Here is a 25,571-nt window from a genome sequence, read left to right as displayed (position 1 = left end):
ATGAAATAATGAACTTAAATGCATATGTTTTAGGATATATTTCTACCTTGCTTTCAAATCTGCATAAATGAGTCTTGTTAACACAATTCAAACATACAGAATTAAGGACTAGAAGATGATGAGAAGGAAGAGAAGAAAATTCTGTGTCACAAGAGTAAGAAAATTGGTTTGGAGCACATAAGCTTTTACAGCCAGAACTATTTTGAATGAAGGATCTTTGGTAATAACTCCAGATAAAATTGCAGGCTCTAAGAAACATCAGAAAGAAATTGAAATATCTTAATATATTTCCTAATTGATATTATTCATTACAATAAACCAATTATTAATTGCGTACATTTCCCTCGGTTTGACAGTACAAAAGCCAAGCAACAGGTTACTTGGACAAAGATTTATTATTTGGACTTTCAGGGCATTGCTTAGTTATGAAATTCCAGTGACAGGTTAGAAAAAAAAGATTAATTCAGGATTCATATCCCCTAATTTATAACTTCATAAGAAAGTATTTTTCAATAGAGTTACCTGGTCAAAATCTGACTTGATAATTTTTGATGATCTTTATTTTAAGGGACAAATTTTCATATTTTTGCATGAAATAGCTGACTTATGATTAGGAATTTGGCACTTAACAGTCATATTCAACAACCTAGTTGTTTTCAACAACAACAAAAAATAATTCTGCTTTTAAGAGAAACTTTATCTAGAGGAACTGAATAAAAGCAAGCAGTCCAATGATGAAAGCTACTGAAATCTGCTATTATGCACTATGAAGAAGAGGCATTACAATTTATTATCTGTCAGCGTTGAATAGAACTTTCCAATTTGTAAAATAATGAAGCAACACATCTCCTATTTCAGACTGTTATCTATCTTTAAATATGCATGCGCTTCCTGAAATACCTGTATCTCTAAACAGTAATGTGAAATGGAGGGGACAAGCTGTTTGTTTTCGGCCTGATTTCACTTCCCCTAGATTTTTTTTCTTTTGTTAAAGTTTCCGCACTAGTGATACAATGAACAGGATGACTAGATAGATGACAGAAAATTTTCTGCAATAGTGCTAACAGACTGTTATCAAGGAGGATGATCAGATGGCTACAACACTCTGTTCTCTAAAGGTAAAGCTACAATCAATTAGGCCTAACTCAGAGGGCTGTCATCAGCAGCACTGAGTCTAGTTGGAGGCCTGTAACTAGTGGTGTCCCCCAGGGGTCAGCACTCAGCCCAGCCTTGTTCAACTTCTTCAATGACCTGGATGAAGAGTTAGAGTGCACCCTCAGCAAGTTTGCTGATGACACCAAACTGGGAGGAGTGGTGGATACACCAGAAGGCCGTGCTGCCATTCAGCGTGACCTGGATAGGCTGGAAAGTTGGGCAGAGAGGAACCTGATGAGGTTCAACAAGGGCAAGTGCAGGGTCCTGCACTGGGGGAGGAATAACCCCATACACCAGCACAGGCTTGGGGTGGACCTGCTGGAGAGCAGCTCTGTGGAGAGGGACCTGGGTGTCCTGGTGGACGACAGGTTAACCATGAGCCAGCAGTGTGCCCTGGTTGCCAAGAAGGCCAATGGTATCCTGGGGTGCAGCAAGGGGAATGTGTCTAGCAGGTCGAGGAAGGTTCTCCTTCCCTCTACTCTGCCCTAGTGAGGCCTCATCTGGAGTACTCTGTCCAGTTCTGGGCCCCCCACTTCAAGAAAGATGAGGAACTATTTGGAGAGAGTCCAGCGGAGAGCTACGAGGATGATGAGGGGACTGGAACATCTGTCCTATGAGGAAAGGCTGAGGGAGCTGGGGTTGTTCAGCCTGAAGAAGAGAAAGCTGAGAGGGGACCTTATAAATGTTTGTAAATATCTCAAGGGTGGGTGTCAGGCAGATGGGGCCAGACTCTTTTTCAGTGGTGCCCAGCGACAGGACAAGGGGCAACGGGCACAAACTGAAGCACAGGAAGTTCCCTCTGAACATGAGGAAGAACTTCTTCACTCTGAGGGTGATGGAGCACTGGAACAGGCTGCCCAGGGAGGTTGTGGAGTCTCCTTCTCTGGAGATATTCAAGACCCGCCTGGACAAGGTCCTGTACAGCCTGCTGTAGGTGACCCTGCTTCGGCAGGGGGGTCGGACTAGATGACCCACAGAGGTCCCTTCCAACCCCTAACATTCTGTGATTCTGTGATATTTTTACATTATATGATTTAAATTGTCTACTTTAACAGGCAATTAAAGTTAGAAAACTGTAAATTGATAAAGAACAAGAAATAAAAATGAAGACTCCTGAGGCAGTCTCAGTTCAAATTACTGAAATGAAATGGCAAAATAAAATGGCATAGTAAAGTCAGTAACATCTAGGACCGTAATATCATAACAGCCTATTTTAATACCTGTGATGAACCTGGCAGAAGATGTATATTCACCTTGTTCCACATCATCTAACATTTCTCAAACTGAAGTAAACTACTTACTAATATTGATGAGCTGTGTTTGATTTTTGAGGAAAGAGTCTTATCTCAGGATATCCCCGAACACTTTCTTTGTGACAGAAAGAATAGTATTTTTGACAATCCACACTGCCTACACTGATTAATCCATTTAACATCTGAAAAAAGAAGAAAACCTACAATCAACTATGTGAATCAATAATACTACAATTTCAGTAATACTTCAGAATGTAAGTCTCAATCACTTAGTCGGGGAAAAAAACCCAGCAAACCAAACCAAGATTATCATAAAGCTGTCGTCCTTCTTGTAAATGGGTCGCTGGTATCTAACAGGAACCAGCCACCCAGGTACATTCCCATCATGCACAGTATAAGCTGCATGCACATGGCTCATGAGGCACCTACCTTGCCTCAAAGGTACATGTAAGTGCCGTTGTTTTGTATAAGGACTACCATATTACCATATTTCCTATCATAGACTCAGTAGTTACAACAGATCTGGATACAGCGCAGATATGCTCTCAGCTGCACAGCTGGCCCATGCCTTAAACATGCTGTATTTGTGGCAAAGGCCCAAACCACCTGGCATGGGCAGGGAAGCTGATGATTACAGAATGTGTACTATAGAGCTAATAATGCTTCACAGACATTTGACCAGAATATAGAATCCTGGCTAGAACGCCTAGTCTAGGTGAGTTCTAAATGTCTGAAAGTCATGGACTTGTTTCCAAAGCCCTATTTTTTTGCTCAGAGTTTCTAGTTCAAATTCCTGGAAAGCACATCCAGGAAAACCCAGATGGTTGTCAGTAAAGTAGTATTACCTTTGCAAATGGGAGAACCTTGTAATGACCTCGCAAAACAAAAAAACTCTCCCCAATTCCAATAATTCCATATTGAAGTACGCGTAAATTCAGCTAACTGACAATCAGCCATAAAGTATATGGTATTTAACATTTCTTTACTTTCAGTGAAGAAAACAAGATCTCAGAATAAAAATCTTCCTAATATAGGAAATAATTAAGATGGGTAAGATTGAACTCCTTTAACCTTAAATTCAAGTCAGAGGTTTCACTGAGGTCTAACTGCTATCTTAAAGATGACTAATGATCGTAAAGAATACCAATAATAAAGTGGCAAATTATTTCAACAAATTCTTATATAATTTATGGATAAATATTTTTTCCCTACTTTGTTTTAAACAAATGCAGAGCTGTTGTCTATATAAAGCACTAAGTATCAAGGAAAGTCAGTTACTCTAAAGTTGCTTAGATGTTGAAAAACACACTTGTATCAACAGGAAAAACTGGATTACAGTATCAATGTACTGACCCTTTAAAAAAAACCAAAGAAAAACTTTGTATTTGAAACAACATAAAACTGTCAGGTAGGAATTCCCCGTTTTGCTGGCAATATTAATCACTCGCCTTTCTCAGTTGACAAATCTCTATGACATAGTTGTACTGTCTCAGTAATTCCATGGAACAGGACACAAAAGCAGAAAAAATGTTTGAATGTCATTTACCCTGGCCATTTTTTTCCATTCTGGCATTAAAGCCTGACAAGGTCCACACCATGGAGCGTAGAAGTCAACCATCCAGATTTCCTCACGTTTTCTTCTCTGAACTAATTCAACAAATGTCTCTGGTGTTAAGGAGACCACCGATGGATTCCTAAGATCCTAAAGTAAAGACAGTTTGTAGACATATACTTTCCAGCAATGAATTATCCCATATCTAGTGCCATCACGTACAAACGGACTGTACCAAATTCTGAGAATGTCCCTCTTCTAGTGACATTTGGTTGCTGCTGTGGTAGGGGAGACTCCACACCACTGAAAGGCATGGAAGCATGAAAAGTCATCCCTTCAACCCAACAATGTATGCCAAATTTGCTAAGAAGAGCTATAAAAAAAAAAATACAGCCAGGCTGCACAAGGGAACTTTTCTGCCTCTTCTCCATAAAGGTAGGCAAAAGGCAAGAAATTCAGCTTACCTGGCAAGAACAGGCATTATGAGACTCAGCCATGCTGCTTAGGCTGGGATGCAGAAGAATACATATGGTACACTACTGGCCTCTGAATATCAACTGAAAAAAACTGATCTCCACCTGTTCCTGCATGTGTGCTCTTAAACCTGCTTTTTTCTGGCCTGCCCGGAGAGAATGAGCAGTCTCTTCAAAGAGTGGAAAACAGCCCACGGATCTAGCAGCGAGAGAATCTGAATGCTGGAGCAAAGATGGGTGCCAGAACTCTGGCAGCAACAGTGATGAGAACCAATGATTTGCAATTCTGCAAGTTAAAAAAGTTCAAGAAACAGCTGAGAAGCAGGGAGGGCAGCAAGCTAATTGACAGAAAATGTGAACCTCCTCCTATGTCAAGATGTGTAATTGAGGCATTTTCACCTTCATATTACAGCACTTCATACTTTTAATTCCTTTATCCTCTCTATGAGATAGAAATCATTACTACGATTACTACTTCCAATACTTTGCAGATTGGAAGGAATCTTAAGTTATTTGCTAACGATCTCAAAGAAATTACTTGACAGAGTAGAGAAATTAATGCACTAGGTGTCAAGTCTCTCACTGACAGTTGCTGAATCACTTTTCTGGCACAAGGTTTTTTCACTCTTTATGTTACTAGTCCAATTAGTTTTAAAGAGTCATCTTGGAATCTTCCAACCAAAGAAGATGTTTGTGTATAAGCTGCATACAGAGCACGACTGCAACACGGATTGTAATTTACTTACCTCTATAAACTCCAAGATCTGCTCAGCAGAGTGATGTCCTTCATATTCATGAACATCAGACTGATTGAACACAACTGTGGTTGGATAAGCTCGAATGTTATGCTAGCAAAACAGATAATAAGAAATTGCAAGAAATTATTAGGTTTCTTACACTTCCCTTTAACTACCATCGGTACTGGTGGCTCACAGCTGCTAACCTATCCAGTTTGTACAGTACAGCTGCTCAGACTTGCATGCAGATGAGAGTTTGAAATCATTACATATCTGTATAGAAAAGATGCCAATTGTATTAAGAGATGGTATACTTTGTTCTGAATTTAAAAACCAGCCAGTAGTTGTTTTGCCATGCTCCACAAATACAGGAATTAATCCATGGACCTTCTAAGCCTTAACTTTAAAGCTATCCCCAAGTCTTCAGGTGAAGATGCTTCTATCGTACGAATAACTGTATCATTTACTATTGAACACAGATGCTTCCACGATTCGAATTCTTCAGTGTGTAAACTGTAAATAAAACTTTCAAAAGCTTGTTCTTTTTTGCTCATTTTTCATGTGTTTTAAGGCATTCACATTTTAAAGATAAATACAAACATTCTAATGTAAAAAGCTCTCGTGAACAATAAAATGCACAGTTGCTGGAAATCTGTCAAAATGTAGTATTTTCTGGGATTCAGAAAAGTAAGGTCAATAATTTCTAGCATGATAAATTCATTGAAGCAGAAGTTAAGCAAATTTAAACATGGAAAATTGGGCAAGATTTAAAAAAATTCATTCCATTACTGTATCTTTAAATAAGTGAAAAATCGATAATAAACTTTCTTTTACTTCGAAATTGATCGTGCACTTCTTAAGCACTACAAAACAAAAAGCAGTTAGGATGAACTGAATTAGAAGTGGGTTTGCAGACATTTATATTTATCAATAAAAAACTTGTATTTTTAAATGTTTTACTGTTTTTTTAGCCTCCTATGTGAAGAAAAAAAAAGAATGCATGTATGTATTTATAGATACACTAGGAAAAAAATTTCTGGGTCTGCTTTAATTCTTTCTTTCTTTCTCTTAAGAAAATCTCAGTAATTATTAAACTCTGAGACTTCCAGAGTCTTGCACTAACACTATGAAATAAGAGCAAAACGTGACCTGTATTTTACATTAATATGTTATCTAGTGGTTACAGAGTTTGCTCCTTTGAAAAAAAAAAAAAAAAGATACAAGTGTCCTGTTTGGTTTACTGCTGTTTAAGAAAATAATATTAAAGAACAAGCATTGTCTGCCCCCCTCCCCCCAACTAGAAGAAAACAGTATTCTTTGAAAGGACTCTTTTTTTTTTTTTTCCTAGTCCCTGCAGCTTACCATGTTGCAAAGCCCTTCATGGACAGTACAGTCGAGTGTTCCAAATTTAAGCTGACCATAAAGATGTTTTGATGCTTTTCTCAGCTCTGGTAACAAAGCTCGACAAGGAGGACACCACTAGAAAACAAAATGCAAGTAAGAGCAAATGCTTTCCCTGCAGTTGGCTCTCGGGAGAATGTAAGCTGTTTGAGATGAATAATATGCCGCTTTGACAACAGACTCCACTAAATAGAAAACCCACACAGTCTAGGAACTAGTGCGCTGCCAAGGAATGAGAAATTACAATACCATCTCATGATGCTGAAGGACACTTTCAAGATACTGCTAGTATTTTGTTACATAGATACATAACAGATTTTAGAATAAGGGAAATTTAGATATTAAATATTTACCGGTGCAAAGAAATCCACCAGCCATGGTTCCTTCTCTTTGTCAGGAAAATTCTGAGGTCCCAGTGTGATAACATGAGAGTTGACACTTTCTTTGGCAAATGCAACAATATCATACAAGATCTTCTTTCCTTCAAAGAACAATGTAGAAAGGAAGCTTTATTTTTCCCTATGAGAGTTCTCATTAAAAAATTCAGTGGTAGCAACTGGAGTCCTTCAGTTCCCTTGACTGATCTTTAAACATGGCCTGCCTAAATAAATTGAACAGGTACTGGCTTGCTTTTTCTCAGGCAGACAATGTTAAACTGTCCAAATCTACACAGGTAAGACATACTCTAGGTGATAGTTGATATTTGGCTAAATATTTAACTGAGTATTTACCCAATATTAGCCAAATAAATGTTTTATTCAAGACAAAATACGTTTTTGTCAAATGAAATGACTTTTTTGTGACTGGACTATTGGCTGGTTTATCATCTTACTAGTGTTTGTTGGAATTAAAAAGTTACTATTCTAGATACACTTGCCTTGACAAAGGTACTGACACAGTAAAGACTTCAAGCAAAATAAATGATACTGATAAATCACAGCTTTTTAGGTGTAATTGAAGTTCCTACTTACACAGCTCTAGCAGGCAAAGATCAAGTCTCTTCATACCCTTCATGCACACATTTATCAACAGAAATGAGAGAATGTGTCTTGAAATTAACCGAGAATAAGAATTTCAGAGTAATTAAATCTGAAGTCACTACACAATGACTTAAGATTTATTACTGTTCTTAGATTTTAAACTGCTGAAGCCCTTCAACACAGCATATAAAAAAACTTGATTCTTTTGAGTATTATATTTGTATAAATACTGGAGTGAGATTACTATTGGTAAATCTTCTAGATACCATCTATTTTGTAAAGAGTAAAACAAACCATTCAGAAAAGAATGTAGGTACTGTAGTCCAATGTATTTCTCTTACACAATTTGTAATCTATGTCATTATAAAAAGATCTAAAAATGCTGTATGTATTTGACCCTTTCTTGGCTTCTCTGCAGGAGTGGAAATTGCAAAGAGTGTGTGTACATATATAAGGCTTTTCCCAGCAGCAATCATTAGATAGACGGGATTGTCTTTCTGCCTTAGATACGACTAATCTGTTCCAAGTGATCAAAAACATTTCTCCTTTCTTCTTTATTACAGTACTAAGGTTCTGACTTAATCCAGCAAGCTGTTTCTAATACTTCAGAGGCTGAAAAAAGAGAAATGCATCTTGCATAATTGCTTTGTGCTGCATTCTGGATAAGGCTACACCTATTGATGCAAGCTACAGTTTTGCTTCAGGCTTTGTTCCTCTCCAACCAGCATTTTTTAATCTTTTCAGCGGTACACAATAACATAGTTCCAACATTTCCTGGAAGGAAACTGCTATGTTGGAAATGAAAGGAAGTGGTAAAAATCTCAACATAGATTTTCCTGGGTGGAAGTCAACAAAACATGGAATTAGTTTCAGAGCAGTGACACATGAAATCACATCCAAGTTTCTCAAGTTGGCAGCACTGTATGACGAGCACATTAAGCCTCTGTGAAGGGAGCACTTTACAGCATCCTTTGGTTACCCTACCCAAAGCAGAAGCTGTCCTGATCAGCTTCAGAGATTTCATTTGTATGTAATTATGTAAATGATATTGAAATAGACAGGATAGTAAAGACAAAATACATCTCTTGGCATCTGAAGACTACTTACCCAGGAAAAAAAAGAAAAAAAAAACACAAAAGGAAATTTTAAGTTTGTGCAAGGTTACAGTAAGGTCAGAGGAAAAATAGCAAATATTAGAACTACAAAACTGTTCTTTGGGAAAACAAATGCAGCTTGCCAGAGACAGTATCATCTCAAAGTGATGATGTAATGATTTAAATTTGCCAAAGTTTCCCTTACCATGATGAATTTCATAATCTCCAGTTCCTTTTCCTTTGAAGACTGCCAAACAAGGCTGATACACATATAGTTTGTTGCAGATGGTTGGTGAGGAAAGACAGTCAAACTTGCCAACCTGTTTAACAGACAGTGCCATTTTAATTAAGGCATGCTAATTTATATAAACAGATTTTGAAAAGCAGTAAGAGTTAAGAAAATAAGGTAAAAAAATCGAGAAGTAGTAGCCTTTTTATAAACAAGAGAGGTCTTAAGACAAACTACGAGGAAAACTACTAGCACAGCTATATTACATTGCTTGCTAATTTCTAAATTAAAGGCCAAAATAGGGAATAAAACCTTAGAAAATCCTCTTTCCCCCTCCCCCAAATAAAACAGCAAGAGAGCAAAAAGACACCTAAAATAAATGTGACATTAAAATTCTTCTAAAAAAACCTGTTGCATTGACTAAAGTACATACCTTATAGAAAAACACAATACATATCCCTTTAGTACAAAGTTTTAATTTGGTTTCATTTTATTAAGAAAATTTTCAAGACAATTATAGGGTTTTCTGAGTAATTAAAATACAGTTTCACATCAACATCAATTTGATGTTGAAGTGTTAACTTTTAATTGTTAACTGAACAGGATCTGCAGTAACATTTCCCATGAGAGAGCAGATTTAAAAGATAATCTTTCCTAACTACTTTTAAATTATTCAGATCACATGGGAAATTTCATTTCTTGCTTCAAATTAAAAACTTTACTACAGATCTACTGTATGATAGTACATTTCTTCCAGCACCAGAGGTGGCAGGGGGTAGCAAGAGCTAATAATCACAAAAAACATACTGACTTGTTCTCTGAATGTAAATGGTATTTAACACTAGATGAGTGAGCAGTCTTACCTGAATATGTTCATCTTTAAGTAAAAATTTAAGTTTCTTAAACTCCTGTACATTTGATTTATCACTCTCCCCAAACTGGAAGAAAAGCAGCCATCGGTGATGAGCCAGGCGGTCCTTTAAATGAAGGAAAAAACCCAAAACCACAACAAAAACACAGACAAAAAAAAAATTATTCCAAACTAATACCAACTTGTAAATTCCTTTCATGTTTTTAAAGGCAAATGACCAATTATCCATCTGATCTCCAGCTGGCCTCCTCCACTCAACAAATTCTTTCATGTAGTCCTTCCACTAAACTTCCTTTTACTGCATCATAAAGCAGGAAAGAGGAAAAAATCTGAAAACAAGCTGGCTACACGCTAGCCTCTATACTTTCTGTTTCCATGCGTGTTTCCTATTGTAGATGAAGCTGCTAAGTGCTACTACTAGCGTGAAAAGAAGTTTCCTCTTTTATTTCTCCCGGACATGGGTAAGTTTTATGACTTCTAATTTCAGTTCACACATAACTTATCATGGATTAACAAGTATTTTTCTTTCTTACATTACTGACAAAATACATTTAAACCAAAATTCTCTCCAAAATATTTTATTAAAAAAAAAACAAACAACTAGAAAGTTACAGTTGCAGAGTTAGTTGCAATGGCAATTTCTGTGGTTTTCTATTTTCCTGGTAAATATCCTGCCGCCCCCATTAGTTGTTTTGCTAAACAACATAGACAAACAATGTTACATTTTTGGCTATGGAGGGGAAAAAAAAAGTAATTATCAGTTAAATAAATACTAGGTTGTTGTGTCAACAGGATTTGAAAAATGTAAAAAGTAATGATAAAAAATAGAAAAGTACGTTATTTAAAGACATCTTAACATATTTTTTAAAATTCACCTCTAACGATGCTGCAGAGATAATTTCAAAGTCTGGCAGATGCTGCATTACTTCCTGATATATTTCTCTGGCATCCAAGGAGTTAAGAAACTAGGAAGGAAAATTAACTGTGTTTATTTTAAGGAATTACAAACATCAATCTGACTGTTGATGGTTAGTACTCAAAGTGTCAGAAAAATTATTCTGATTTGTTCCTTTCCATCAACTGAAGAGTACAGTTACTAATATGTTATTTGATCAACTTCTTTTTCATATATACATATATATATTCCACAAACATCACTCTGAATACTGCATTTTAGCTTGTTCTCCTACAATACTAAACTCAAGATACTGTATTTTGTCAAAACAGGGGTTAAAAGTCTCAAATTCAAAATTTCAAGCCAAATTTTAAAATCATGTTTACAAGATTTCCAACCTAGTCTTACAGCCTTCCTTAACTGCACTGTACAGATATTTACGTTTCAGTAATTTTTAAAATTCACCGAGTACTATGAATCAATAACTCGGAGTTGTAAGTTACATGGCTGAAAGTAGGTAGGTTACAAATTTAATTTCCTCTTTTTAAAGATATAGGTAACAGCAGTGACAATAAGGGAACAAGCCGTGCTTCAAACTGAGAAATGTCTCCCATCAATTAAGGAAGCTAAAACTACCATAGAAAATGTAGGAGGAGGTTGCAATATTACAATAGAGCCCAACAGCATAATCCGTACCAACAGATACCATAGGAGCACTTTTGTCACACATGTCAGTACTCCATTCAGTGCAGCATTTCTCAAACTTGTGACACCTGGGGCATATTGCTTCTGGAACGAAAACTCATCATTTAGGTTGGAAAAGACCTTTAAGATCATCAAGTCCAACCATTAACCTAACACTGCCAAGTCCACCACTAAACCATGTCCCTAAGTGCCACATCTACATGTTTTTTAAACACCTCCAGGGATGGTGACTGAACCACTTTCCTGGGCAGCCTGTTCCAACGCTTAACAACCCTTTCAGTGAGGAAATTCTTCCTAATATCTAAACTAAACCTCCCGTGGCGCAACTTGAGGCTGTTTCCTCTTGTCCTATTGCTTGTTACTTGGGAGACAAGACTCTGAAGCTTGTCCAGGGTAGCTGGGTAGCAGTTTTGGAACTCGCTCACGGGCCTGTCACTGAGCACATCCCGCCCCTGCATTTCCACGGCTGCTCAGGGAGGCTCCAGAGGAGGTGGCCAGGCAGACCTACAGGCTGCTGCTACTGCTGCGTGCTCCTGTTCACTCTCCCAGCATACCAACAAACCAGGGACCACCTTCAGGGATCACTGCCTTAGAAGCCAGGAGGAATATGAACTCATACCAGGACACACAAGTTTAGAAGAGAAAAACAAGTATCTTTTCAGTTGTATCTAATCAATCTGGAAATTATTTATACATTCCCTTGTCATCACCTTATTTTATCTAAATACAGAATGGTTGAGAAACAACTCATACCAAAACACCTCCTTTCTCTTTGTTATTTATGGTGGCTCCAGGCGGAAAGTATGCTGTAGTACTAGATGAGATATCCAAATTATCACAAAGCTCACCCTGGGTGCCACAGTCCATCCAGCCTACATTAACAAGACCCTCCTGTAATAAAAATAATAAAAAAAAGAACACAAACCAACACCAAACACAAAACCATGGAAGAGTATTTTTTAATTTCAGGTTCAGAAATGCTTTTGAAAATCCCAAGACCAGCAATTATATACAACATTTAGAAAATGGAAGGAAACCACGGTGCAATTCATTAGTTAATACTCATTCACATTTAATAAAATTCTTTAAAAATTTCATGTTATTCCAGTAACTACTAAGTCAAAATATTTAACTCTTCTGAAAGTTAGTGGCTGAAATCTTGGTTCCACTAAACTCAGTGAAAGTTTTAGCTACAACTTGATGTTTTCACTTCCGCTATTTTATTTGAACTATAACAGGTAATGCTTTCAAAGTGAAACACTGCTTACCAACATGCCAGCTAGCTTAAGGCGTGTTTGGTAACTCAAGCAATCTGCAAAATAAAAATTATTTATTTACAAACATAAAACTTCAAATTATTAATGCACTAAGCCCGCTCTAGTTTAGAATTACCCCTTTCCTTCCTATACAGGTGACCACTGCAAAAGGCATGCTTCCTGGCTATTCATCCGGTATTTCAGTGACTTGAAGTTGCAACATCTAGTAATCAGCACTTGATGGTTGTCCACTCCAAGTTAAAAATAACATGAACACCATTCTCCTGCTTCATCAACACAGAATTCTCATTTTAAAAATGTTAGTATTTTATTTGCTATATAAGACAACAGACCTTTAAAACTTCTTCTTAATCAATGTTTAATAAAAAAGAGGTATCTACATTGTCTTGTAATGAGATTTCAATGGAAATATGAATTTCTATGATTCAAATAATAATTGACTATAATAAATACATCATATACTCTCATCACCCATCCAGACTTTGAATAGCTACTTTCTGATGGAGATTTTTTCTGAAATAAGCAAATGCGTCAAGCTGACTTCAATTACACCAAAGTTGAAAACTTAATAACGAAAGGACTGCAACTTGAAATCAAGCTATTTACCAATGTAAATCCAAGACTGCAGCTCCGGTTATTCATTTCACAGAACAAAGGTCTCTTCCTAAGACCAAGAAATCTTTTATTTGTAAAGGTGTGGCACATTTACTTAGCTCTACCAGCTAACCACGGCAACTTTCTAATATACCATATCCAATACTGAGCCCAAGAAAGCCAGTGACAAACAGCTACAAAAAAACAACGCAAATCTAAACTGTCATAACATCAGTGGCAGAGCCAATTACTATGTCCAAACCTAACCTAAGAGAAAATATTCAGCTAATTTTTGAGTATTGGTGGCTTAAAGGGGAGATACATCCTTTCTTCTACGCAGCTATCACGACATGCTGGCATGCACCGATGTAATATCTGTCATTTGATCTTGAGCTGGAAACTGAAGTCAGAGGCCTTTTCTGCCAGTTCCTGTTCTGAGGGGTTACACTTTGGTGCTGCTGTAATGACTCACGTGACATTACAGAAGCACAATAGCATAATCTCTCTATTAATGTCCCTTTTGTCAAACTGCCTCCAAAATGGAGCTTGAATGACCCACAGTCCAAATACTGTGACCACCTAAGATGTTTTACAACTTTTTATTGGAAGCAAAAGCGATTATGCCACCATCAACAAAAGCACTTCTTTTTTTTCCTGTTTGCCTTATTTGAAGAGATCTACTGCACCTACCCCCACGTTCAGCACAGAAGGTGATCAGCCAACCAACGCCAGAAGCAAATGAAGTTTCAATGGCATTAACAAAGTTTCCTAAGAGTGAAACAATTTGCATCAGTTTGTGGCTAGTTGAACGTGACTATGAAACAAGAAGGTTTTACATTTATATTAGCAAATTACAGTAAACTATTTTTAATTGCAAAAATAACACTTAGCAACAGTTGACTGATTCAGTTGTAAACATAGCTTCTGTCATATTTTATATTGCAAAAGCAATTTCAAGAACAACATCCAAAGAAAATATGTGACCGTTACCTGCCCATAACTCAGTGACTGTGCTTGTAACATACTGCATGGCAAAGTTCTTTAAGCTCTCTTTTGACCTGTCACCGTAATATTTCACTGGTTGCTATAGAAGACAAAGAATAAAGTTTATAAAATTAAAAAGAAAAAACATCCCAAAACTTACTGTTTTTTTTATAACAGTACTTATGCAACTGCAGGACAACCCGTCCCCCCCTAAACATAAGCTCTAACCGTTCTCTTCCTCCCATATCGGATCATTTAAAATTTAACTTTTATTTAAATTTTGTAATGTGATTTCTTTCCAAGTCCAGCAACACAAGAGTAATTTAGTCTTAGAAACACCAACTCCCAATGATTGTATTTCTATCTAAATAAAAATTGCTTGCATTAGTCCATTTAGCGTATGCACAATCTCTGCTTTCAGCCTCTCAAATCTTATCATTGTCAAATTCAACCATAATTTATACACCACCCTGGCACCACTGCTTAATAAGCAGCTGTAAAGCGTGACGTACACAATGCAGCTAAGCATGGCAGAAATCTCGTGGGAGGAATTTCCAAGTTTCTTTAGGTACCTGGTCATATTCTTTAGATTCAAAACCACAGACTATTCTTTGTATTTGAAAAGTTCATTACAATACTAGAAGAGAAACTGTTCAAGCAGACTTGTTGTTTTGCTACAGCACCAGTACTGACAGTGTCGTCCCAAATAGGTCCCAAAGAAGTGATATGATGCACAGTAAAATGATTAAAAAAACCCCACTGTATCGACCAGACATCTATTTTTGAAGTTAACCTTCTACACTACATTAACCAGGGTGAAGGAAGAGCAAAAGTAATTTATTAAAAGGAATTAATATAGTAAAAGGAAGATCTTTACATAAAGAGTGATGACCGAACAAGTATTAAAGAAATACTCTTTCAGATTTCCATCTTTCTGAAAATGCTTGAAGTTTTATCACTCACCATTCCAGTTTTGAAAATGTAGAGACTGGGATAACTGTTAATCCCTTTAATGCGACAAAGCATTCTGTTATCTCCACAGTTGACAGCTCCAATGCGTATTACTCCATCCATCTCCTTAGCAAACTCCCTCCACTAGAAAAAATGGGAAAAAAGAGAAGGATATGTTCCTATAAAAGACATAATGAAAAATCAACACGTTTTAGTCCTGACACCTTGAATTGTTGTCTTTGATTTCAGCTTCAGTGTAAAAATCCACTTTAAGTTTTATGCTGTTAACACCAAGAAATTTTCAGAGTTAATTTGGTTGTTATACATACCGTGGGTGCTAACTCATGGCAGTGGGAGCATCGAGGAGAATAAAAATTCACAAACCACAGTTCTCCTGAGTTAACAGCAGCATCTAGATGGAGAGAAGAAAATTGTAACTAATGAACATCTACAACGTAGCTACATCTAGACTGTATATTTTTATATTGTTTTCCCCAAAAGCTGAATTAAATATTTACATGTCAGACACAGTTACTAACAGTAACTCAGATGGGACAAAGATTGCACCTCACTTGCACATACTCACTGTGGTAGACAAGTGCACAAAAATCGTATTTCAGAGGATATAAGCAACCTGACTTTCAACATCCGTTCTATTAATTATGAATAAATGTACTCTCTGCAGATTAACCTAGTCAAACGTGTGACAGTGAAGTCAGGTCACCTTACAAACAACATACGAGTTCTAAAAGATTTTCACCAGAACTTTCCATTTCCTTATATCACTTTATGTATTTTCTGGGTTCCATCAGGCAAACGTTTTATGTAGAATCCCTGTCTAATAGATGAAAATGCAATTTAAAAATGTAAGCTAAACCAGAAAAGTCAAGTGAAACATTATTAAATACTCTTGCTTATAAAAGAAAACACCAGCAACAAAATATACACATACAGAGGTTATCAGCTTGAATTACATGGCTTTCAGTCTCTTCATTCTTGCATGTAATTTTTATAGTGAATTTTCTAAGTTATATTTGCCTATATTAAAATATCCTCACAAACAAGCCAACTAAAGATTGTGTAGATTCTGCAAATCACTTAACCAAAGCAAGACCAGGTTCTCATAGAGAGCATCATGAGGTTCTGCTATTAGAACAGTTTATAAAATTGGTTCAGCATGTAGATCCAGTCTGTACAAAAGAAACTGTATTCAAAGCGCAGATGAAAAATCACACCAAATCCATTTTTTTTTCCTCTCTAGTCTCTTTTCGTTAAAAACATCTTAGCTATAATTTTAAACCAAGAAAAACTGGATAACATCCTCACTGAAAGCATTCTCTTTCCAAACCTTGTTTTACTTAGCTATGTCTTTAGTATCTGGTATCACCTTCTTGAATTTTGTCTTGAACCTCTTGTTCAAGGCAAAATTGACTCTATTTCAGAGAAAAAAAAAATAATAGAACTATAATAGAAAAGTTCTATCAAGTACATTTTTAGTCAACAGACCAAAACATAGTAATGTTAAATTAGGAGAAACAAAATTTTAATGAAAATAATTTCCTCTTGCAGATCTCACAAAATATCTTTCAAACTTAATCTAAAGTGCTTATTGATATTGATCTATTTGCTAACTAGCACTTACCAGGAAGCCTTAAGGGTTTGGTGTTTTTTTTTTCATTTTCTCATCTGAAGACTATTTTCTGGCAGTTATTTGTATAGATATGTAATAGAAGTCTATACATATACAGCACAGAATGTAAAAATTGTTACTTGGGGTTTCCATGTTGTCAGACAGACAGCTACTTATTTAAAACTCACCAAACTCCCCTCTATCCAATGTTATGATTTCAGGATCGTCATCGTAAATACCTGTTGAAAAAAACAACAATTGCTTTTTATTTTTGCCATCTTTAGAATGAAGAAACAAACCATCATCTTCTTGACAAGACAGAAGACAGTACACTAAGTTGAAAAAGTAAGCTGGCAAACAGTTTTTGCAACAAAGCTGTACTTCCTTAGTAACATGTAACCTTAGTTTAATCTCTTGCTAACTCCCGCGTCCTCGTGCTACAAAAGCCACCATCAGAACAGAACAGTTCTTTTGGTGTTTTAGTAGACCAGCCACCGAGTGAGCAGAGAACTTGAACTACCACTGTTATGGTAAGAGTATTAGAAATAACATCAACCAGCTGTCAGATTAAAATTCAAGAAGCTTCCGCTCTCAGCAAGAGCACTATACGTAATGTCTGCAAGCTTTCACTTCTTCTCTCAGCCTCTGCTTATCTAAACTATCTAGATCACAAAGGCGTTTCAGCCACAAGTTTTTCCACTAACAGAATGCCATGAACGCAGTGGAATAAAGCAGAGAGAATAAAGGTAAGGAAGACAGCTTTTCTAAAAAGCTAACCAGTCCTACCTAGAACATCACTACAAAACAGTCTAGTACTTCAAGTATGCAAGAAAGGCAGCGCAGAGGTACCAAAAATACTATTAGACAGCATTATATTGTGCTACTATGGCTACAGATGTTTTACAGTACCTAACACGGCGAGATGCCATTTCACCTGAGGTATACAAGGATTAAATGCAAATAAACAATGAGAGAAATTAATTTCCACAGGTGACAGGGTACTTTATACACTACTATCCAATTATAGATCATGTAATATAATACATACACTCACCCATCTGTATATATATAAAATACATGTAAAATATAAAAATATAGATACAGATACTCTCCAAATGACTGGTAAAAATACATTCAAGGATATTGTTCCTCAGTCTAGCAGTGCAGCTTCAGACAGATAAAATTTCTTAAGTGTATTTATCTGAAGAAGTTTTAGAGTAATTTCCATATTTTCCTGCAATAGCTGTGCCTCTGGTTTATTCAGTTTCAATTTGCAGAGACATTAGTTTTTTAGAGATTGGGACATATTAAATTAAACTACACCAGAAAAAATTTTGCCAAGGTGGAGGTTCATTCCATCTTTTTCTCTCATATCAATCAAACCATGTTCCTCAGCTCTCCATTTTAGCTTACTCCTGTTACTGCAGCTCTGAGAACAGTTCATCCCAGCCTTTCCCTACAACTACCTAAAATTTGTTGAGAGAAACATTAAGTTACTTGTCTCAAGACCATTTTAGGTATGATTCTGTTATGTTTTTTCATTTTCTACTACCTCTTTCCTGATGTCTAATTTTATAACTGCACATAAAATAGGCTTGACAGCGAACAATCTCTCTAATCTTTATCTAATGAAAAAAGGTCTTCCTGCACTAAAGAGTTACAAAGAATATTAATCAAACATTAACGCTGGAATTTAAGGGGGAGGGGGGAAACTTTGCACTTTTTAAAAAATACACAAGTTAGATGACCAATAAAAAGGTAAGCAGCAGGAACAAAAGGCTAGCTAAACAGAATATCACATCTTTGGTATTTCTGGTAGCCACTAGCAAGGTAAATAAAAGATTGGGTCAACAGAGAGAAAATGACATCTAAAGGAAAATAACAGAGCAGGCAGAAATCTGGAGAGGATACATCAGAAATGCGTAAAAATATCTGACGTAGATCTGAATATTGCATTTACTTGTTACTGTTTTAAGCAAATCCAACATACATCGTAACTTACCAAAATCATAGCGATAAAAGTGCCAGCTTTCGTAACGACCTCCTTGCTGCTGATCTTCAAGACCTTTCTCTCCGTATTTATCATACTTCTTCCGTAGATCTTCATCTTTAAGTACTTCATAGGCTCTATTTATTTTCAAAAAATTTTCATGTGCATTTGGATCATTCTATTCAAGGAAAACTATAATTAGTAAGTAGTTAATAAACCATATTGTACATATAATGTTGAGAAAGTAATCTTTGGAAATATTTCATATCCCTACTAAAGATGTCAGTTGTGATGGAAGCAGACTTTACACACTGATCTCCAAACAAACTACAGTAAAGTTTTCCTCTCCTGAAGCCAGTTGCGTCTTCTGCTCATTTCTTCATCCTCACTAAAATGCCAACCGAAATACAAAGTGAACTGGTAGGAGGCTGTAACATTCTCCAGTGATGCCAAAAAAAGGTACTCACTAATGAAGACTTACCATTTCCTATCTCAACTTTTCCACTCCCCTAGAATCCCCACTTGTCCAGTTTGAAAATCTGTGCTATGAAGACAGATTCATCCCTTCTGACCTTACAGCATAGACAGAGGCCCCCTTTTTTATTTAAAAAGCTTTCTAGTTCTAGGTAGCTTCAGAATGAGAACAGTGAAAAATCTGCAGACATATTCTGAACCTCAGTTTGGGTTCTGAGGCGCTGATGCAGTGTAACAGTGGTGAGGAAAATCTGCAGAGCACTCTCACCCTTTTAACTTCTGCTTACACATTTCCTTCAAAAGACAGTTTTTCTTAAAGATTCTTGACTTACTTACCTAGATACACATGAAATTAATTACCATTATGAAATTTATGAAATGGCTTCACATTCTAAATATCATATTTAATGTTGAAAATAACCTGTTGAAAAATCTTTAGTAGTATAGGTATACTCGGAAACTACAGAATCTGACTCGAAAGGTTATTATTTTGAAAATTATCAACAAAGGCAAAACAAAACTTGCAACTGGAAAGTTGGCATGTCTAACTTTGTTGAGATTTGGCTTTCTGTTTGATTTTTTTCGTGTTCAAATCCATTGCAAAACATAAGTGCCTCAGAGGCTTCACCGTGCTCTGTGCAGGCGGGCCCTGAGCTCATGTGAAACACAACTGTCTTCTGGGGCTCTGCGCAGGTGCAGTTTCACATATAAAGATCCAAACTCTTGTTTTTCCTGTGAATCTCTGATCATTTCAGGAAATCTTGAGGAAAAATTGATGACGTTTAAATTTTAAAATTATTTTTTTGTATTTTGGAAAATATGGTAGCACAGACTCAGCCACTCCCAGTCTTCTCTCTCTAGCTAGTCCGGAGCTCCTTATCACCCTCCCTCGTTACGCTTTGGCAGTCCTAGAATTTCTGCTTTGTTTTGTTTGATACTTGGAGACTGATGTCTCAGTACAGGGCGCTGCTGTTTGCTGTTTAAATGAGACTGTGTTAGGGAAACAGTTAAGTTCCCCCAAGCTAAACAGAAAGAGACAAGCTCGTCAGTTTATCAACAAGGTAACATGGTACAGATGTAAGCTTTCCTCTATTTACAAAAATACAATTAAATGATCTTGCCTCTTTTTTTTTTTTTACTACAGCAATTTAATATGGCCCAAATTCAGCATGACCAGTCTATCCCTTCTCGTACATCTTCTCTGCAGAAAATCTGAGCTGAACCATCAGGTGGTTACGCTTCTCAGGTGGTTATGCTTCTTCACAGGAAGAGAGAAACATTTTAGACAACTTAAAACCACTTTTTGTTTAAACATGAAGATCCGTTAACCGAGCAACTTTGACCCATTAAGGATACGGCTTACCTGGTTTTTATCAGGGTGCAACTTTAATGCCAGTTTTTTGAATGCTTGTCGTATTTCTCTACTAGTTGCTTCTTTGGATACTCCAAGTAAACTATAGTAGTCCTGATCAGTGCACACAAGAACTATCACACATACTAAAACTAGCAATAAAGACCTTTTAAAATACGTAATATAATCTCCTTTGGGTACTAAGAACTCCATTGCGGAGCTTTTGGAAAGTTTACAGGCTCTGACGTGAGCAGGCTTTGGGAAGCATCTCCAGTAACTCCGCCAGCCCCCGGAGGTACCGCCGCCTTTATGACCGAGCTCTGCAAAACGCTGGCTGCCCTACCTCACGCCGCCAGCCTCGCGAAAGTTGCAACCTGCAAGAAGAGGGGGGAAAAGCAGTTAAGTACATTTTCCTCGTTACCCAACAAGCCCCCGCTAGCAAATACCCCCGCGGCCGGCCCGCCCAGGCCGCAGACGAGCTCGGGGGGCTCTCTGCCGGCCCCCGCAGCGCGCGCAGGTGACAGACCGGCCCTCCGAGCGCGGTGACCGCGCACGGCAGCGCGGAACGGTGCGGAGCACGGCTCGCTTCCCCGCCCGGCTCCGCTCCGGTACACTGCTTCCCAGCCGGGCCCGAGGCCGGCGCTCCTCGCAGACAAAGCCGCGCTCGGCCCGAGGGATGCGGCGAGGCCGGGGGTAGCAGCCCCGCAGGGTCGGGGCCGGCGGCGGGAGAGGGGCGTGCGGCGAGGGACCGCCGCCGGGGCCCGGTTGCCGCGTCGTCCCATCCCCTCCCCACCCCGCCGGCGCGACCGCGGCGCCGGGCGAGCCCCGGGGAGGCGGCGCGGCGCTTACGGGCTGCGGGGAGGGCAGCGGCGCCGGCCGGCGGCTCAGGGCGGCGGGCAGCCGGTGGGGGGAGCGGGCCGGGCGCGGAGCAGCATGGGACGGCGGCGCCTTCACCCCGGCGCCGGGCGGAAGGGCGGCCCGCGCCGGGATCCGGCTCTGGGCCGGACGCGGGCGGGGCGGCTCTGGGACTGACGTGGACACCGCGCCCGCCGCGGGCGGGGGGCTCGACTCCTGCCGGCCGCTCCCTGTCGGGGCGCCCCGGCCCCGCCCCTTCCACAGCCGGGCCCGCCCCCCGCCGCGGGCTGCCCCGCGCCACCCCGCGCCGCCACCGCCCGCGGCCCGGGGGGATGCGGCGTGGGCGGCACCATGGCGGGGCTCGACGGCAGCCGCTGTGCGGGAGGGCGCGGCTGCGTCCCCAGGGAGCCGCCGGCGGGCCCGGGGGGCTGGGAATAAAGAGGTGCGAGTGCTGGGGTGGCGGAGGAGAGCCCGCCACAGGCTCCCCGGCCGGTGCCCTCACCCGTGCCATGCGGCCAGAACCGCGCCTGCAGATACCTCGCGGGTCCCCGCAGATGCAGGGCGGCGCAGGGGTCCGTCTCCTCAGGGCGGCGGGTGGCGGGGAGAGGCTCCCGAGGGCGGCCGGGCGCACGGAGCGCGGTGCTCTCCCGCCGCGGGGCCCCGGCCTCTCCCGGCGGGGTGCGCGCCTGAGGGGGCTCCCCGCTGCGCGAGGACGGCGGGGCAGGCAGCGCGTGGGGGGTCGCCGGGCCCGCCCGGGGCGCTGCTCCTCACGGCGGGCAGGCTGGCGGCGGGGCCGGGCAGCGGTGGGGTGCCGCGGGGTGCTCCGCGTCTGGAAGTTCCGGTGTGGTGAGGAGCTGTGGTGGTTGCTGCCGGTTGAGGGAAAACGTGCGGGGTTTTGTGAACAGGGCCTGGAAGACAGGTTCTTGTGTACACGTACATTGCAAGAAATCTTTGCAAGAATTACGCTTGAAGGATAATTCTGGATTATATGGCAATGCCTATAGTCCAGACTTTCTTGCAGTTTGCCCCTCCACGCGCTTGCTTTGTTTGACATGATGTCAAAAGAGTTGTACGGTTCGCTCCCTGCACTTCATCTCGTTCGTGCAGCCACAGCACCAGACGTGAGGCAGGTGCTGCAGCCGGTGCCAGACCGAAACAGGAGCACCTGAGGCTCCTTGTCCAACCCGGACTGATTCGTGCTCTTTCTGTTTGCTTCTGTCTCAGCGGTCTGAACAAAGGTTTCCAGTGTGAAATATTTGGGGAAAAAAACCTCTTTAGTCAACAAAGTTGAAAATATTATTCTCCCGTAGATTGTACCTGAGAAATTAGTTTATAATTTTCACATTATTACAAATTTGTGGAAATCAAAACATCTGTCAAACTAACGGTGAGAAGCATAGCTGCTGAAACGTTTATGTATTCTTCCTAATGGTTATGTGACAAAGTAGGTTAGTAGGTGGTTCCTTTGTTTTTATTTTTCAATTTTCAGAATTTAAATGAGACTCCTTACAGAAGGACTGACTTCTTGTTGCAACATTTATCTCTTTATGTGTGTATTCAGTGGCTTGGGATCTTCCAGGTGGGGTGGGGATATTGTCTTGCAATTGTCGTTTTAGCAGATGATGATACATAAAGTCTCTCGGGGGCATTAAGGAAATAGTGCATGTTAAAATATATGAAAGACGTCAGTCCTAAGTTAGTTTAATGTAACTAACTGTCAAGTGTTTCTTCCTTTTTTTCAGCCCAAGCTTCACTTAGAGGAATATAAGCAACCGCTGGGTAAGCAAAATTAGTTCTCACTCTGAACTCATATGCAGCTAGAAGGCAATTCATGCTGTATTGTGGAAAAGTGTAAAAGCTCTCGTTTAGCTAGAGGAACACGAGAATCGGCATTTCTTGATCTTCAGCCATGATTAAAACTTCAATAATAACAAACTTAATTTAAATTAATGTTATGTTTTTTAAAACAATGCGTGTCTAAAAATATTCTCTAGAGTGGTTGCTTTAATTCCTAATTGTAGTGAGTTCCATAAGTTATTCTGCTGTTCTTTTTGGCAGTGGTTTTGAATGCCTAATTTGAGTGTTAAAGGAGACAGGGAGCAGACACTCTTATACAGTCTTAAGGATTCTAATCTCTTGAAGAGCTAACTATCCTAGTTTTAGCATATTACTGCATTTTTTTTTTCAGGTTGATTTTCTGATTTACTCAATAAAATGCTTCAGTTTTTTTTTTTTTTAACTGCTGTTTTTAATCAAAATACGTGTCTGCATGTCTAGATGGAAAAATGGGGTTATTTATCTTTTTGCACTGTACAGGGCACGTATAAAGAACTGTGCCGTGACATAGCTGTATTTCATCAATTAAGGACTATCTAGTAACAGTTTGGTTTGCTCCCCTGCGCAGTGGTATGGACTTGTGTTGGGTCAGGAGGAGCAGGTGAGGCCCCCACAGTTCTGTGGAATTTTGAGCTGCAGAGTGCTGAACAAGTGCCCAGAAAGAACCAGGAAAAGCTGCTGTAGCTTAAAACATGCAACATTCCCTAATGCTAGAGCTTTTGATTTACCTGGAGGGTGTCGTGATGTGTGACCCTAATGACTTTACATGACTCACAAGTCACTTACAAGCAACTTCATGCTTCACTTTGCAGTAGACGTTTGTCATCTGCTTACGTAAAGATTGTACTGAAGTGTAACTGAGCAGGGCCATTTATGCACACAATGAGTGATGCTACCCCTTCTCGCCAATTTGAACTGTAAGCCAGGAGAACAGAATGAACTTCATTCTAATCTAAAGTTGTCTTTAGTAGTCACAGAGTTAAACAAGCCCCTGGCTCAGTGATTATATTGTTGTTTTGTCTGTTTCTAAAGTCTGCTACATTTGTTTTGAATCAGCTTTGAAAAGTAATGCCAGCAACTATAAATAATAATTGTGAAACCCTTCCATTTGCTGAAATTGACACATCAGATTTGTGCCTGGTAAAGATTTTATGAAAACTTTGCCCACTATGCTCAGTCTTTTCTTTGCATCCCTCTTTTTCTTCCAACCTTGTGATTGTGGCTTTGTGGAACTGTGTAACCTGATTTTGTTTGGCCCTGGGGAACCTGGGGACAGCATACCTTTTCCCAGTAGCCTTTCTTTCATGACATGAATTCTACCAATTTCTTTAAACCTGCTTCATTATCATCTCTCTCTCAGATCTTTCACACTCCTCAGTAGTTGTATCTTAGCATCATTGTAGCATCCAAATCTGTATCTTGTTTGGAGCTGGTTTTAAGGTCTTCATAAAATAAATTCCATCTTATTTTTCCTGTTTCACTATTTTTGTTTTTGTAAAGAGGATAGGAAGGCAAAATTTAAAATATTGGCTTTTAAATTAGGACTATTTAAAATAAGGGCACCCAGTAGAATTATGAAAAAATGTTAGTATTATCGTGAAGAAGAAATAGGAGAGAGATGGACAATCACATTTTTCACATGTATTAGAAAATAGAAACTAGGTTGGTATGTTAGTATTGAATATGAATATTTAATTAATTTTCTAGTTAATATGGTACATACATAAAATTACTTTGTAAGTTAAATTTAGAAAGCCCATCTTAGGGAATGCCACCAGATATCATTTTATAAAATATTTAATTAAGCAGTAAAGCCATGTAAACCATCTGCTTCTGTTTAAATAGTCAAGATGTTACAGAGCCATTTCTTGTAATTTAAAATATCTATGCATTTTTGATTGCTTCAAAATTAGCACTCAGCTTTCCTAAGGACTTTTTTTTTTTTTTTTTTGTGGTGGGAGATGTGATAATTGTTAATGAATAGAGTTTTGAGCAGAAATTCTGTTCATTTTAGCACTTTTTGAACTTTAGCTTATTGAATTTTGTCATTTAAGTTTTTTGTTCTTACTAGCAGTTTGAAGAAGATCAAAAGCTGAAGTAGACTGTGGCAGTTTGCAGGCTTCTGTATGTTGCATGGTGGGTAATTTTGGAGGAGCTGGGTTTGATTTTTTTCCATTCATCAGCTGGGCCTTTTCCTGCAAACAATTTGTTGATGCTTAGTATCTGAAAGCGTCATAGGATGCAGCTCTTCCAGGCCACGGTGTCTGCAAACTAACTCCTGTTG

The 25,571-nt window shown here is 39.1% G+C and overlaps 2 protein-coding genes across 6 annotated transcripts in view; one reads left to right on the top strand and one right to left on the bottom strand.

Moving 5' to 3' along the window:
• Positions 1-21,539, bottom strand: part of DNAJC10 (DnaJ heat shock protein family (Hsp40) member C10) — a 31,235-nt gene extending 9,696 nt beyond the window's left edge. For both annotated transcript variants that reach the window (XR_012765031.1, XM_075430516.1), the window contains exons 1-18: positions 21,446-21,539; positions 20,609-20,970; positions 18,784-18,949; positions 16,970-17,020; positions 15,481-15,563; positions 15,164-15,295; positions 14,207-14,300; positions 13,907-13,984; positions 12,614-12,657; positions 12,099-12,236; positions 10,621-10,710; positions 9,738-9,851; positions 8,851-8,965; positions 6,925-7,052; positions 6,533-6,649; positions 5,180-5,281; positions 3,955-4,110; positions 2,457-2,590 (exon numbers count right to left, since the gene is read on the bottom strand). Coding sequence is in view for 1 of the 2 variants with exons in the window: in XM_075430516.1 (XP_075286631.1) it covers positions 2,457-2,590; positions 3,955-4,110; positions 5,180-5,281; positions 6,533-6,649; positions 6,925-7,052; positions 8,851-8,965; positions 9,738-9,851; positions 10,621-10,710; positions 12,099-12,236; positions 12,614-12,657; positions 13,907-13,984; positions 14,207-14,300; positions 15,164-15,295; positions 15,481-15,563; positions 16,970-17,020; positions 18,784-18,949; positions 20,609-20,809 (1,943 nt within the window). In the remaining variant the exon portion in view is untranslated. The remainder of the gene's footprint in view (positions 1-2,456; positions 2,591-3,954; positions 4,111-5,179; positions 5,282-6,532; positions 6,650-6,924; positions 7,053-8,850; positions 8,966-9,737; positions 9,852-10,620; positions 10,711-12,098; positions 12,237-12,613; positions 12,658-13,906; positions 13,985-14,206; positions 14,301-15,163; positions 15,296-15,480; positions 15,564-16,969; positions 17,021-18,783; positions 18,950-20,608; positions 20,971-21,445) is intronic.
• A 304-nt stretch (positions 21,540-21,843) lies between these two features.
• The window catches only part of PDE1A (phosphodiesterase 1A), a 235,525-nt gene continuing 231,797 nt past the window's right edge, over positions 21,844-25,571 (top strand). Inside the window, exons 1-2 of one of the 4 annotated variants that reach the window (XM_075430504.1) lie at positions 21,844-21,893; positions 23,194-23,230. The gene's annotated coding sequence lies outside the window, so the exon portion shown is untranslated. Of the gene's footprint in view, positions 21,894-23,193; positions 23,231-25,571 lie in introns of those variants that run through there. The other 3 variants (XM_075430512.1, XM_075430514.1, XM_075430515.1) reach the window with 3 other exon arrangements.

This window comes from Opisthocomus hoazin, chromosome 9, assembly GCF_030867145.1.
Source record: "Opisthocomus hoazin isolate bOpiHoa1 chromosome 9, bOpiHoa1.hap1, whole genome shotgun sequence".
Classification (NCBI taxonomy): Eukaryota; Metazoa; Chordata; class Aves; order Opisthocomiformes; family Opisthocomidae; genus Opisthocomus; species Opisthocomus hoazin.
Note: the sequence above shows the minus strand (reverse complement) of the source record. Positions and strands in the feature narration are given on the sequence as shown.